The 14601-nt window shown below is 42.8% G+C and overlaps 1 protein-coding gene across 4 annotated transcripts in view; it reads left to right on the plus strand.

Annotated features, from left to right (window-relative positions):
- Positions 1–14601, plus strand: part of LOC122559492 (DENN domain-containing protein 5B-like) — a 292527-nt gene that overhangs the window by 251932 nt on the left and 25994 nt on the right. For all 4 annotated transcript variants that reach the window (XM_043708993.1, XM_043708994.1, XM_043708995.1 and 1 more), the window contains 4 exons: positions 1354–1506; positions 1625–1703; positions 9327–9408; positions 12042–12170. In XM_043708993.1, the coding sequence (XP_043564928.1) occupies positions 1354–1506; positions 1625–1703; positions 9327–9408; positions 12042–12170 (443 nt within the window). The remainder of the gene's footprint in view (positions 1–1353; positions 1507–1624; positions 1704–9326; positions 9409–12041; positions 12171–14601) is intronic.

The following is a 14601-nucleotide window of genomic DNA, read 5'->3' on the forward strand; positions in this document are numbered from 1 at the left end:
AGATGCAGAGAGAATGTTTTCCCTTGTTGAGAGTCTGGAACCATAGAGTCATACAGCATGGAAACAGAGCCTTCAATCCAAAGAGTCTGTGCCGACCATGTTCCCAAACTAGAACTGGACATGTTTTTCCAGAAGAGGCTTCATCAACATCCTGTACAACCTCAATGTGACCTCCCAAATCCTATTCTCAAAGAGGGGACACAAGTTTGAAGAAATGGGGTAAATAATGTAGGACTGGAATGAGGAGGATTTCTTCATACAAAGTGTAGTTAACCCGTGGGATTCTTAACCACAGAGTGTTGCAGGGACCAAGTCACTGAATGCACTCAAGAAAGAAAGAGATGACACTTTCAATTGTAAAGCCATCAAAAGTTACAGGGAAAAAGTTGGAATACAGCATTAAGGTAAAGGATAAGCCATGATAATATTGAACAGTGGCATAGACTCAAAGGCCAAATGGCCTACTTCTGTTTCCTACGTTCCTATGAATCTTAGCTAAATGCTCATCAAACATACCGAGGCATCTCTTGAATTTTTTTTTAAAATGATCTGGAGTTTGTTACCTTGTGGATAAAGGTGTCTCAATGCAAGGGACAAGGCTCCTCCAGTGGAGGTTAATTTCTCAGAATTTCAGTTTTCTTGTTGTTCTCTAACATATTCTTTTATAAGTTGAGTAAGATCTATTTCAATGAGCATCAAGGTGGGTTGAATATATTTGAATGTAGAACAAAGAGGCATCCTGTTAAATCTTTTCATCTCACATTTAGGACAGAAATTTAAATCAAAAATTAGGGGCCATAGTACACGGGTGCATTCTCCATGGCAATGACTCGACCAATCAAAGTCAAAGTATGGGCGGCATGGTGGCACAGTGGTTAGCACTGCTGCCTCACAGCGCCAGAGACCCGGGTTCAATTCCCGCCTCAGGCGACTCTCTGTGTGGAGTTTGCACATTCCCCCCATGTTTGCATGGGTTTCCTCCGGGTGCTCCGGTTTCCTCCCACAGTCACAAAGATGTGCAGGTCAGGTGAATTGGCCATGCTAAATTGCCCAAGTGTTAGGTTAGGGGTAGATGTAGGGGTATGGGTGGGTTGCGCTTCGGCGGGTCGGTGTGGACTTGTTGGGCCGAAGGGCCTGTTTCCAAACTGTAATGTAATTTAATCTAATCTAATTGGTCAAGCAAGCAGCAGCTTTTCCTCAATCAGAATAAATTGTGGCTCACTTTAGGATTTGGTATTCTTGTGATTCTGTCCTGATGAATGCAAGATGAAATGTTTGTACAGCGGGTCTCTCTTGTCGATGATATTCCAGTTGTATAACACCAAGTGACTAACTGGAGGTCTTCTGTTGCAGACTAAACGGATGTTGGTGGAAAAGATGGGGCACGAGGCAGTGGAGCTGGGACATGGAGAGGCCAATATTACTGGCTTGGAGGAGAACACATTGATAGCCAGCCTGTGTGACTTGTTGGAGAGAATCTGGAGCCATGGTCTGCTTATCAAACAGGTGTGTCTTTCAGAGTGGCTCTGCCTGACCCTAGGTTTAACATTGTGCACCATGGAGTGCAGGACTCCCCATGTTTCAGTGGATCACTCAGCATTTGTTCTTTCCTCGTTTAATACAGGGGAAGTCAGCTCTCTGGTCACACCTACTGCACTATCAGGAGACTGAGGAGAAGCGAGAGGCAACAGAAGAGAGACCAGGTGAGCAAATATCTGCTTGCAAGAAGTGGCTATCAATCGCATAAGTCGAAGGGGAGTAATGTGCTCAATAAATGAGAGATTGAGGTGGGGAGAGAGATATGCGGTGTCTGAATTAATGATAGGTTGAAACAATTGCAACAGTGTTTGTTAGATGGCAGTGGGAGCTGCAGGAGGGATGAGCTACCTGACAACAGCATCATGGTACCAATCACCATGCATATGGGGGACAGTGAATAAGAGTTTGGTGGTAGTAGGGGACAGTATAATAAGGAGGATTGGCACTGCTCTTCAAAAGAAAGAGTGTGAGACAAGTGGTCGTGTTGTCTGTTCAGTGCCAGTGTTTGAGATATCTGTTCTGGGCTAGAGTAGTCTACATTGATACAATGACAAGAACTAAGAAAGAGGTTCTGCTGAGGATTAGGTGCTAAATTATAAAGCAGGACTTCAAAACATTTATCAATATTATCTTAGCCACATGCAAGTTGACATAGAAACAAATATGATCAGAGAAATGATTGAATGGCTCAAAGACCGGGTGGGAGGTGTGGATTTGAGTTTGTGGGACTTTGGCATCAGAACGGGGGAAAGTGGGATCTATATCATTGGGATGATCTACACATTCTGGGAGTGGTGTTCTAGCAAGCTGCAGAACTAGGGAAGGAAGAGAAGTCTCTAAACCGAACAAGGGGGTGGGCAGGGGGGGGTTGCGGTTGAGGAAACAAGCTTGGGTAGATGTAGCAAATCAAGTGGAGTGGTTGAAACAGACAAGCAGAAAGATAAATATTGGAAATGAAAGACAGGGAACGATAGGAAGGGACAAAGAAGAAAAAAAACCTTAATAATCCACCACAGTCTAGCCGAGGTGTTATGATGCCAACAAAAAGTTGAAATTAAAAGCTGTATCTGAAAACTCATAGGATGCATGAAAATATTCATTGATTAGTAGTGCACATTGAATTGAATTGACATTATCTGATAGCCGCTATGGAGAAGTGGCTGCAGGATTATATCCTAAATTAGATTACTTACAGTGTGGAAACAGGCCCTTCGGCCCAACAAGTCCACACCGACCCGCCGAAGTGCAACCCACCCATTCCCCTACATTTACCCCTTTTACCTAACACTAGGGGCAATTTAACATGGCCAATTCACCTGACCTGCACATCTTTGTGACTGTGGGAGGAAACCGGAGCACCCAGAGGAAACCCACGCAGACACGGGGAGAATGTGCAAACTCCACACAGTCAGTCGCCTGAGCCGGGAATTGAACCCGGGTCTCTGGCGCTGTGAGGCAGCAGTGCTAACCACTGTGCCACCGTGCCGCCCACAATATTGGGAGTCGTATAGCATTTGAGGAAAATAGGAAGCTAGGGAAAGGTGGAGGGTGTAATCAAAGATGCATTTGTGTAATACATCAGCTTCATTGAGATGATCAGGATTTCGGTGTAACTGAAGAATGGTAGAACACATAAGTCACCAGTGGGAGTGATCGATAGATTCTTGAATAGGAACCACAATGTAGGAAGAAGAAATAATAAAGGAACAACGAAAATCAGGAGTGGCTTTAGTCTTCACATAATCTGGAAAAATCAAATTAGCAGTAGTAGCTTGGAAGAGGAGTTCATAGAATGCCTTTGCAAAAGTTTCTTAAAGTAGCGCATTCTGGAACCAACCAGAGAGCAGGTTATATGAGACTTGGTATTGTGCAATGGGAGAAGGTTAATTATTGACCTTTGGGAAAATGACACCTTAAGGCAGCAGCAACCACGATATGAGGTTGGAATTATAAAGAAAAAGTCCAAGGAGAGGATTTACTATCATTGCTAGCTGAAGAAGTTAAGGGAAGCATCAAACTTAAGGAAAGAAAAATCATATAATAGTGGAAAGGTGAGTGGCAGGTCAGATGTTTGGACAGGATATAAAAATGGCAAAGAATGATGAAAAAAATTAATCAGGAGGAACAAATAAGGTATGAGAGGGAACTATCTCGAAATGTAAACAAAGATAAGTAAGAGTTTCTACAAGGATTGAAAAAGAAAGAAGAGTAAGTCCAGTGACTGCTGGTCATCTAGAGATTGAGACTGGGAAGTTCCTAGTCATAGTCATAGAGATGTACAGCACAGAAACAAACCCTTCAGTTCAACTCATCCATGCTGACCAGATATTCTAGTCCCATTTGCCAGCACCCGGCCCATATCCCTCTAAACCCTTCCTATTCATATATCCATCCAGAAGCCTTTTAAATGTTGTAATTGTACTCCACCACTTTCTCTGGCAACTCATTTCATACAAGCACAACCCTCTGAGTGACAACGTTACCCCTTGTGCCCCTTTTAAATCATTCCCCTCTTGCCTTAAACCAATGCCCTCTCGTTGTAAACTCCCCAACCTGAGGGAAAAGACATTTGTCTATTTATCCTATCCATGCCCCTCATGATTTTATAAACCTCTATAATGTCAGCCCTCAGGCTCCAACGCTCCAGGGAAAATAGCCCCAGCCTATTCAGCTTCTCCGTATAGCTCAACCCCACACTAGTAAACGATAAGGAAATGTTGAATGAAATGAACAAATTATTTGCTTCTGTCCTCACTGTAAAAGATACAAAATCATTCCAGTAAGAGCTGTAAATCAGGAGCTGGAAGAGAGAGAGGAACTTGGTGAACTTACAACTACTAAGGGAAGGGGGTACTGTACAAAATGATGGAGCTGCAAGCTGACAAGTCCCAGGGTCCAAATAAACTCCATCCTAAAGTCTTAAAAGCTGTGGCTAATGAGAAAGTAGATTCACTGGAATTAATTTTCCAAAATTCCCTTAATTCGGGAAAGGTTCAATTAAACTGTAAAGTAACAAAAGAAGCCATTCTGTTCAAGAAGGTGACTGGGAAGAGTCAACATAGTTGGGAAGGGAAGGGAAATCACATTTAACCAATATATTGTAGTTCCTTGAGGAACTAACACATGCTCTACATAAGTGGAAGCCCTTGATGTCCTTTTTTAAATTTATTCATTCATGGGATAAGGGAATCGCTGGCCAAGCCAGCATTTATTACTCATCCTGAATTACCTAGAGGGCAGTTAAGAGTCCACCGTGTTGCTGTGGGTCAGGAGTCACATATAGACCAGATCAGGTAAGGCCAACAGTTTCCTTCTCTTAAGGATATTAGTGAACCAATTGGTTTTTTGCCCCTGGTAATCAGCAATGGATTCATGGTCTTATTAGACTCTTAATCACAGATTTTTTTTTTTATTGAATTCAGATTCAATCTCCTGCCATGGTGGGATTCGAACCCAGGTCCCCAGAATATTATCAGGTCTCTGGATTAATGGTCCAGCGCTAATACCACTAGGCTATCACCTCCCCTTGTATTACAGCCAGATTAACAGAAAGTATTTGACGAGCTGTCACATAAAGGGTTATTGCACATGTGTAGAGGCTCATATAGATGCATGGTGAGAGGATTGGCTGCCTGGCTGACAGAAAGTAGATTATGCATACACGGCTGTTTGTCTGATTGGTCAAATGTGATGCGTGGGGACTCCCAGGGATCCGTGCTGAGGGTCTAGCTTTTTACAAATCACATCAGTGGCATCGATGTGGGAAGCAGTGGGTATATTTTCAGCTGCCACAAAGGTAGGTGAAGAATACATAAGGACTCTAGATTGATACATAGTGGGCAAAATTCTAGCATTAAGGAGTATAATGTGGGAAAATGTGAAATTGTTCACTTTGGTAGAAAGAATTTAAAAAAGAGTAAGATGTAAATGGAGAACAGCTACAGAATTCTGGGCTGCAGAAGAGCTAGTGTATGAGTACAGTGTTAGGATGCAGGTACAGCAAATAATTTAGGAAGTTAATGCTATCCTTTATTATTGAGAAAAACTGAACATAAAGGTAAGGCTTCACTTGTGCAGAACATTGGTAAAATTACTTCTTAAACTGCAGTTTGATCTCTTTATTTATGGAAGGAAACAGATGCAATGGAGATAGTTCAGAGGAGATTTATTAGGTTGGTGGAGTGAGTGTGTTGTCTTTTGAGGAAAGGTTGGGGACTGGGGTTGTTTCCGTTGGAGTTTAGAAATGTGAGGGGGAGACTTAATTGAATTGTGCCAACTCCTGACAATGAGGATGTGAAGACGATGTTTCCTTTTGTGGGTGAATCCAGAACTAGGGAGCACTGTTTGAAAATCAGCGAACAGAGAAGAGGAGAAATCTTTTCTCCCAGAGAGTTGTTGTGCCTTTGGAACTGTCTGCCAGAGAAGATGGTGGATGCAGGGCCATTGAAAACTTTTTAAGGCAGAGGTAAATAGATCAATGGAAATCAAGGCTCAATATTTGGGCCTCTCCATTCAGATACATGAGTAACTCTGCCCAAATTATTAGGTCCATTGCTCACAGCGTATAGCTGGAATTGGGCTAACATCTCTGAGCGGCTGCATACAAGGTTATGTGGAGTGAATGTGGAATTCAGAATAAAAATAGATCATCCATGAGCTTATAGAATAAGAAAGCAAGCTTGAGGGGCTGAATGTCCTGCCTTTGCTCCCAACTCATGCGTTCACATTGCTAGGTGGCAGGGAGTAAAGCCAACCAGATGTGTTTAAGGATCAGTATTGAGATAAAATGGTGAGGTAATCCTACTCCTTATGGATAGTTAGTGTATTTGGAATATTGGATACCGAGAGGTGACACTGTAGTGATTGTAACAAGGTCAGCCAGTTGAACGTGAGTTCCCTGATTGGGGCTGTTAATCTGGTCCCCAGCCATGGAGCCCTGGGTGACAGATATAAACAGAGAGTCAGGGGAACTGTTCACTCTCGGAGCTGGCTCTGAGGGAGCTGAATCAGTGTCAAGGACTCTCCACATGTAAATAGAGTGAGTTGGTGACAGGATACCTGCCTCTGTGGAGTTATCTCTGACACTTTGCTGCTTTTAAGATTTTAAAGGGATGAGGTAATGTCAATTGATGTGGTGTTTCATGTTGACCAGAACTAGAACTAAAGGCAATAGACCTTGGATTAAATTCAAAACTAATCGCACAAGCATTCATTCTTTCAGGACATGTACATGTTGTTGGGAAGGACAGCGTGAGTTGCCCATCCCTAACTGCCCTTGAATTGATTGGCTTGCTAGACCATTTCAGAGGGCAGTTAAGTGTCAATCATATTACTCACATGAATCTGGAGTCACGTGTAAGCCAGACCAAGTAAAGACACAATATTTCCTTCCCTGAAGATAATTACTGACCCAGATATATGTTATGACAATTGAGATAGTTTCATGATCATTATTACTGGGATTAGATTTATATTCCACATCTTTAAATTGAATTTAAATTCATGTTCCCAGTACATTAACCTGAACCTCTTGATACATATGGCAGATTTCCTTTCCTGAAGACCATTAGTGAGTGGAATGGTGTTTGCAACAATTACCAACAGTTTAAAGATCACTCTTACTAGCTTTTCAATTCTATGTTGACTGATAGAACTTAAATCAGACCAAATGCCATGGTGGGATTTGAACTTGTGGTCTCGGGATCACTAGTCAAGTGACATAGGTCAAATATAGACAATGAGTGAATCCCCAGAAGAATATAAAGACATACGAGTATACTTAAGAGGAAATCAGGAGGGCAAAAAGGGGTCGTGAGATAGCTTTGACAAATAGGGTTAAGGAGAATCCAAAGGGATTCTACAAATATATTAAGGACACAAGAGTGACGAGGGAGAGAACAGGACCCCTTAAAGATCAGCAGAGCAACCTGCATGTGGAGCCACAGGAGATGGGTAAGATACAAAACAATGATTTTGCATCAGTGTTTATTGTGGAGCAGGATATGAAAGATAGAGAATATGGGGAAACAAATAACAGCATCTTGAAAAACGTTCATATTATAGATGAGGAGATGCTGGTTGTCTCAAAATGCATAAAGATGGATAAATCCCCAGGACCGGATCAGGTGTACCCTAGAACTCTGTGGGAAGTGAGGGAAGTGATTGCTGGGCCTCTTGCTGAGATATTCGTATCATTGATAGTCACAGACGAGGTGCCGGAAGACTGGAGGTTGGCTAACGTGGTGCCACTGTTTAAATTTAAAAGGGACACAAGGGGCAACTTTTTTGAGGCAGAGGGTAGTTCGGGTACGGAATGAGCTACCAGAGAAGGTGGTGGAGGCTGGTACAATTACACCATTTAAGAGGCATCTGGATGGCTATATGAATAGGAAGAGCTTACAATGATACAGGGGACCAAATGCTGACAAATGGAACAAGATTAATTTAAGATATTTAGTCGACATGGACGAATTGGACCATATGGTCTGTTTCCATTCTGTACACCTCTGTGACTCTCTGACTATGACCCTGCCCCCACACCACCATTTTCACTTGCTCTGTGAATTAAATGGACACTCTATGCAACATGCACCTTAGGGACATATTTAAAAACGTTGAAAGGGTCTTGTGGCACAAATAGTACTATCCCTGCCTCTGAGTCAGAAGGTCCCGGTTCAAGTCCCACCTGTCTGGAGGTGTGCCAGAACATGGCTGAACAGGTTATTAAAAATAGCTAAAAGAGATAGAATGGTTATTCTGAGGAAAATTAGATTAGTTTGTTTTAGAATTCAGTAGAGGTGCAGTTTGAGACGTTCCATCGTGAGTGGAAGAAGCTCAGAAGAACAGATGGCTTTGGACCCAATGGTGAGACTTCCTCAGGCTATGTCCGAGTCCCACCTAGCCTGAGTGGCCTTGAACACTTATGGGTCGGTTTACCATGGTCAATCCACCTCATCTGCACATCTTTGGACTGTGGGAGCTTTGGAATTGTTTTGCTCAAATTATTAGGCCTATAACTTCTGACATGGCTCAGATTGGATTATCACCTCTTGATTGGAACATTGTTGAAAGTTTGATCACATGACACACTGCTTTGAGCCACCATGTACAGGCAAACAGCTGTTTTTCTCCCATTTCCAATATTTCCTTGTAATTAATAAACCAACAATGCTCAATGAGAATGATTCAACATACACACACAATCTCCTTTGAATACTTCTGTGACTCTTGGGGTCACTCACGGCAGTGTTCTGGAATTAGTCTTTAATGCCTGCAGATTGTTAGACATTCCTGGAGGGTCAACCAACTGAATCTGTCTTGGTCTAAACTTGTCTCCTGATCACTGACATGGCTTTCTGGTATTGTGTTATAACCATGATCAAGAGCATTGAGTAATACTCTGTTAAAAGGAGAATTTAGGATCTGGAAATTGCACACAAGTGTGAGAAAGTGTGTATAACTTTATAGTGAAAGGCAGGAGGTTTATAGGCGATTAGAGGAAAATATTTGTGGAAAGGTGGAAAGATTTGAGGAAACGCGGTGAGGGTCTGGAATGCACTACCTGGAAGGGTAGTTGAGGCAGGAAACCTCACAGCCTTAACAAAAGTACTTGGATAAGTACTTGAAATGTCCTAATATCTAAGGCTATGGGCCTAGTACTGGAAAGTGGGACAAGAGTAGATTCTTTTTTCAGTGCAGACTTAATGGGTGAAAGGTCTCTTCTGTGGGATTCTATAAAATCTCCCTTCAAGTCCAGACTCTCACTTGCTTTTTTGCTTTTCTTGCAGTCACCGCGGCGCCTGAACGGCGAAGATCAGACTCGGGATTGATCTTGCCAACCCTCCGAGTCTCCCTCATACATGACATGAGGTAAATTGTGGCAGTGAGTTGTGAATAATGTGGGAAAGCATGTCATATTTGCAGCTCAACACATACGCACACAAAATACATCCCAACGGCTAACCAATCTTACAAAACATATTTTACGTAAGTGCAAGGGCTTAACAGATCTAATAATCAATTCAATGTTCCACTCAGTCTCTAATCAACTGAAGGGATTATACAGAATTCACAGGACAGAAGCAGGCTATGTAGCTGATCTATACTAATGCTCGTGCTCCTCTAACCTTACTTCATCGCAAGTCCAACTTTCTAATCCCTTTTCCGTCATGTGCTTATCTGCTTATGAGCAAACTCCACATTCTAATTAATCTCTGGGTAAAGAGGTTGCTCCAGATGTCCCTGTTCAATTTATTAGTGACTATAATGACCTCTAGTTTTGGACTCCCCACAAGTGGAAACACTTCCTTTACACCAATCCCATCAAACCTCTTTACGCTGACAAAAAAATCTTTCCTCAGCCTTCTCAATCCCACGTTATTCAAACTTCCCTGATAGATCTAACAAGTGACTCAGAAATCATTTTGCATCTTTGTTCCAGATGCTCTGTATTTGACTATTACTGAAAAATAAGATGCACTTGAAGTTGAAGTTCGCATCTTGTCCCATCTGACTGGCGCAGGGTTACCAAACTTCAAAGGAAACAACAATTTATATTTCAAGAGAGGCATGGTGTTGATTGGCTAACAAGTAGACTTTAACTGGCTGTGGTTTTTCACTGACAATGTACAGGGAACAGAATTCCCCAAAGCTTTTGTTTAATTCCAATAAAGGCAAGTTAATAATGATTATTTGAGACTTACCTTTGTGAATGAGCCAGGAAACTGTGTCCCCAAGTTTCTTTTCTGAATTAAAAAGGCAGAATGCTATTCCTTTTGCCTACAGACCACTGGGCCCCATGTATGAATATATCTAGCCTCTAGCAAGTGTAGATGAGTCATAGTGTGAGTGGTTATCAATGTAATTCTTGACATGCCCTGGATTGTTCAGAATGTACTTTGCAATCATGCAATCCCATCAATCTGACTAGTCAGAGTCTACTTACCAACCAGTTCGCACAGTGTTCCACATGCAGGACACATTGTTGTTCCCCTTGAGATTTGGCATTTTTGTATTTGTCCTTATGGGTGGAAGACAATAAGTTACTGCTCTGACACTCTGATGAAGAGTCATCTAGACTCGAAACATTAATTTGCTCTCTCTCCATGGATGATGTCTGACCTGCTGTGATTTCTAGTTTTTTTAGTTATCAGTATGGATTCTGGCATTTTCAGTAATTTGTTCTGATAAGTTACTGCAGCATGTCAGGTTTTTGTTTTCAGTAACATTCACGTTCTATACTAAATGACTATCTTTTACATTTGCTTTTTGATGTTGTACTATGCAGGGCAGCGAGTCAGGTGAAACCACATTGCTCAGAATATACCCCTGAGGTATTTTGAGCTGTCATTTTTATTTCTCTTTCCTTTAGTTTTGCTGTCAGCTATGAACTAATTTCACTGTTGTATTTTATACTGCAGGGTGACTGTGAAATTACTATCAGAGCCAGCCCACCAATATAAAAGGCTGTTTTTGTTTCGGGCTGTTGATTCAAGTGGGGTATGCTCATTAAACACTGAATACCCTCGTTAATAATTGATGCAACAGGCTGTTGACTTCACTCAAAGGAACCCACATCAGCACATTATAAATAATTTGGCAAATCTTACTTTCACCATCTGTTAGCGTGGGTTTCCTCCGGGTGCTCCGGTTTCCTCCCACAATCCAAAAATGTGCAGGTTAGGTGAATTGGCCATGCTAAATTGCCCGTAGTGTTAGCTGAAGAAGTAAACGTAGGAGTATGGGTCTGGGTAGTATACGCTTCTGCGGGTCGGTGTGGACTTGTTGGGCCGAAGGGCCTGTTTCCACCCTGTAAGTAATCTAATCTAAAAGACTTGCACTTACATAGCACCTTTCATACCCTCATTATGTCCCATTAAGGCCCTTTTTGAAGCTTTGTTCACTGTGGTAGGATTCAGGAAACAGTACAGCCAATCTGCACACATCAACTCCCGCAAACAGCAAAGCAATAATGATTTGATAATCTATTTTAATGATGTTAATTGAGAGTTCTTTGTTGTTCACGAAGTCCAGAAAAGGGTCCTGATTTTCTGCCTGACTAGCTACCTGATGAAGGAGCTGCTCTCCGAAACCTAGTGTTTCCAAATAAACCTGTTGGATTGTAACCTGATGTTGTGTGATTTTTAACTTTGTCCACCCCAGTCCAACACCGGCATCTCCTCATTATGACTTTCTTTGAGTAATGTCAATGACAGAACAATGTGGTGTTCCATCTGAAAGACAGACCTCCAACAACGCAATGTTCCCTCACACTGCATTGAAGTGTCACCCCAGATACTGCACCCAAAGTTCTTTGATGTGTCTTGAACCCTCGGTCTTCTGACGTTATAATGGATGCATTACCAAGAGCTGTTGATTCCTTCATTCCTTTCCCATCCCGTCCCGGCCAGTGGCTCCATGAGGTAGGATGAAAGGAGAAATTATCAGAAGGGACTCGGTGGACCATTTTTGTTTGGCAATCTGAATGCCCTTTTCTATTTCAGGCACGTCCAAAACATGAGTGAGATCAAAACCGACGTCGGCCGAGCCAGGGCGTGGATAAGGCTGTCCCTTGAAAAGAAGGTGCTTTCTCAACAGCTCAAGCAACTCATGTTCAACGAAGGTCTTATCAAGTAGGTTGAAGCAATCAAGTCTCTTTTATTTGTTCATGGGATGTGGGCATCGCCGGCTAGGCCGGCATTTATTGGCATCCCTAATTGCCCAGAGGGTAGTTACACAACCACACTGTTGTGGGTCTGGAGTCATGTGTAGGCCAGACTGGATAAGAATGGCAGATTTCATTGCCTGGAGGACATTAGTAAACCAGGTGGGTTTTTCCAACAATCGGCATCATTTGACTGCTAATTCTTGATTTTTGTTGAAATCAAATTCAATATTGAATTCAGTTCCATCTGCTGCGGTAGGATTCAAATTCAGGTCCCGAGAACATGACCCTGGTCTCTGGATTAACAGTCCAGTGGTAGTACCACTAGAGCCAAAAACAGAAATTGCTGGAAAAGCTCAACAGGTTTGGCAGCACCTGTGAAGGGAAATCAGAGTTAATGTTACAGTTCTGAGGAAGGATCACTGGAACCCTTCATTAACTCTGATTTCTCTCCACAGATGCTGCCAGACCTGCTGAGCTTTTTCAGCAATTTCTGTTTTTGTTTCTGATTTGCAGCATCTTTTGGTTTTAATGCCACGAGGTCATTGCCTAGTTTAAGTAAATTCCCTCCTGGCTAAGACTCCTGATTTTTAATTGAATCCAAATTCCACCATCTGCCATGGCGAGATTTGAACCCAGGTCCCCAGATCATTTCCTGGGTTGCTGGGTTAACTGGCTAATACAACTAGGCCATTGTGTCCCCTAAATTTTAGACATATGTTCCGACTTTAAAGTGTCCTCACTGTTGCAATGCAGCCAGTTGGTCCCACAGGTCACTGTGATAGCTGACTGACAAAACCCATTTTGGGGGTGATTGCTGAGGGATAAATATCAGCCAATTACCACACCCCTCTTCCCACCCGAAACTCTCCCCCATCACCCTTTATCTGCAACTCCCCTCACCCCAACCCCCCCAGTCTTGAAGAAAGGTTATACCCAAAACGTTGGCTTCTCCACCTCCTGATGCTGCCTGGCTTGCTGTGTTCTTCTAGCCTCCTGCTTGTTTACTGGATTCCAGCGTCTGCAGTTTTGCTTTGTCTCTAACCAGGGGAGAAGCAACCTCCCCTTCTTTGAAACAGTGCTGCAGGATCTTTCGTGACTCATCAAAGAGAGCAGAACAGTCTTGGTTTAATGTCTCACTGGAAAGGCCTCCAGTACTGGAGCACACTCTCAGTACGACACTGGTGTGCCAACCTGAATGATGCACTCAAATTCCCTGATGTTCAACTTAAAGCCACAATCTCTCATGCTGAGAGTGCTACAGTAGACTCCTGAGATGGCCATTCTGCCTGCTAATCTTGTGCCAGCTGTCCGAAAAAGGTAGCCACTTGCTTCCAGTCCCCTACCCATTCCTCTACACTTATGCATTTTTAATTTTACAATGCTTTGTTCACATCCCATTGGCAATCCCTTACAGATTCGACTGGCTCCACCATATCTAGCTGGGTATTCAACAGCTTACAAACAAGCAGCGTTTAAATAAAATTCTCTCCGCCTCTCGCTCAAAACTACCACAGTGCCAAGTCTAACTTGTTTAATTTGCAGGCTATCATAACTGAAATAAAACTCTCCCTCGGCTTTCACACACTCCTCCAAACTTCAGGCTTTTAAGAAGCCAACTTGGCCCCAGAAAATGGATGTGCTTCAAGTAATTGATTTCTAACAGACATTAATTTGAAGGATTGATGAAAACCCGTAAATTTGATGACCATGTCAGATCGGTGGATGGAGTAAATGTACTTTCTGTTTTTGAACTTAGTTTAGATCTGATGTGGCAAAGTGTAATAAAATGAGAAAAGCCAGTTCCCCCACCGTGTGAAGTTGAGCAGCTATGAGTGTGAGGCTGATAGCTTGGTGTACTAGCCAGCAAGGATCGACCAGTATATGTTTGATCAATAAAAGCAGCAAGTCAGCCCATTAACCTCGCTCTGCTATCTGAGGGAATTGTGGAAGTGAGTGATGTTTCTTGACTAGATGGGTTCCCATCTCAGCTAATGTTCCTTCTTGAGATGGCTCAGTGGCTCTGTCGTTACCACTGCTTCCTCTCAGCACTAAGGACCTGGGTTCAATTCCAACCCCAGGCGACTGTCTGTGTGGAGTTTGCACATTTTCCCTGCGTCTGCATGGGTTTCCTTCCATAGACCAGAGATGTCTAGGTTAGGTGGATTGGCCATGCTAAACTGCTCATAGTGTCAGGGGTGTGCTGACGAGGTGGATCAGCCATGGGAAATGCAAGGTTATGGGAATAGATTAGATTAGATTAGATTAGATTACTTACAGTGTGGAAACAGGCCCTTCGGCCCAACAAGTCCAACCGCCCCGCCGAAGCGCAAGCCACCCATACCCCAACATCTACCCCTTACCTAACACTACGGGCAATTTAGCATGGCCAATTCACC

The sequence above is a fragment of the Chiloscyllium plagiosum genome, chromosome 19 (genome assembly GCF_004010195.1).
Source record: "Chiloscyllium plagiosum isolate BGI_BamShark_2017 chromosome 19, ASM401019v2, whole genome shotgun sequence".
Taxonomy (NCBI): Eukaryota; Metazoa; Chordata; class Chondrichthyes; order Orectolobiformes; family Hemiscylliidae; genus Chiloscyllium; species Chiloscyllium plagiosum.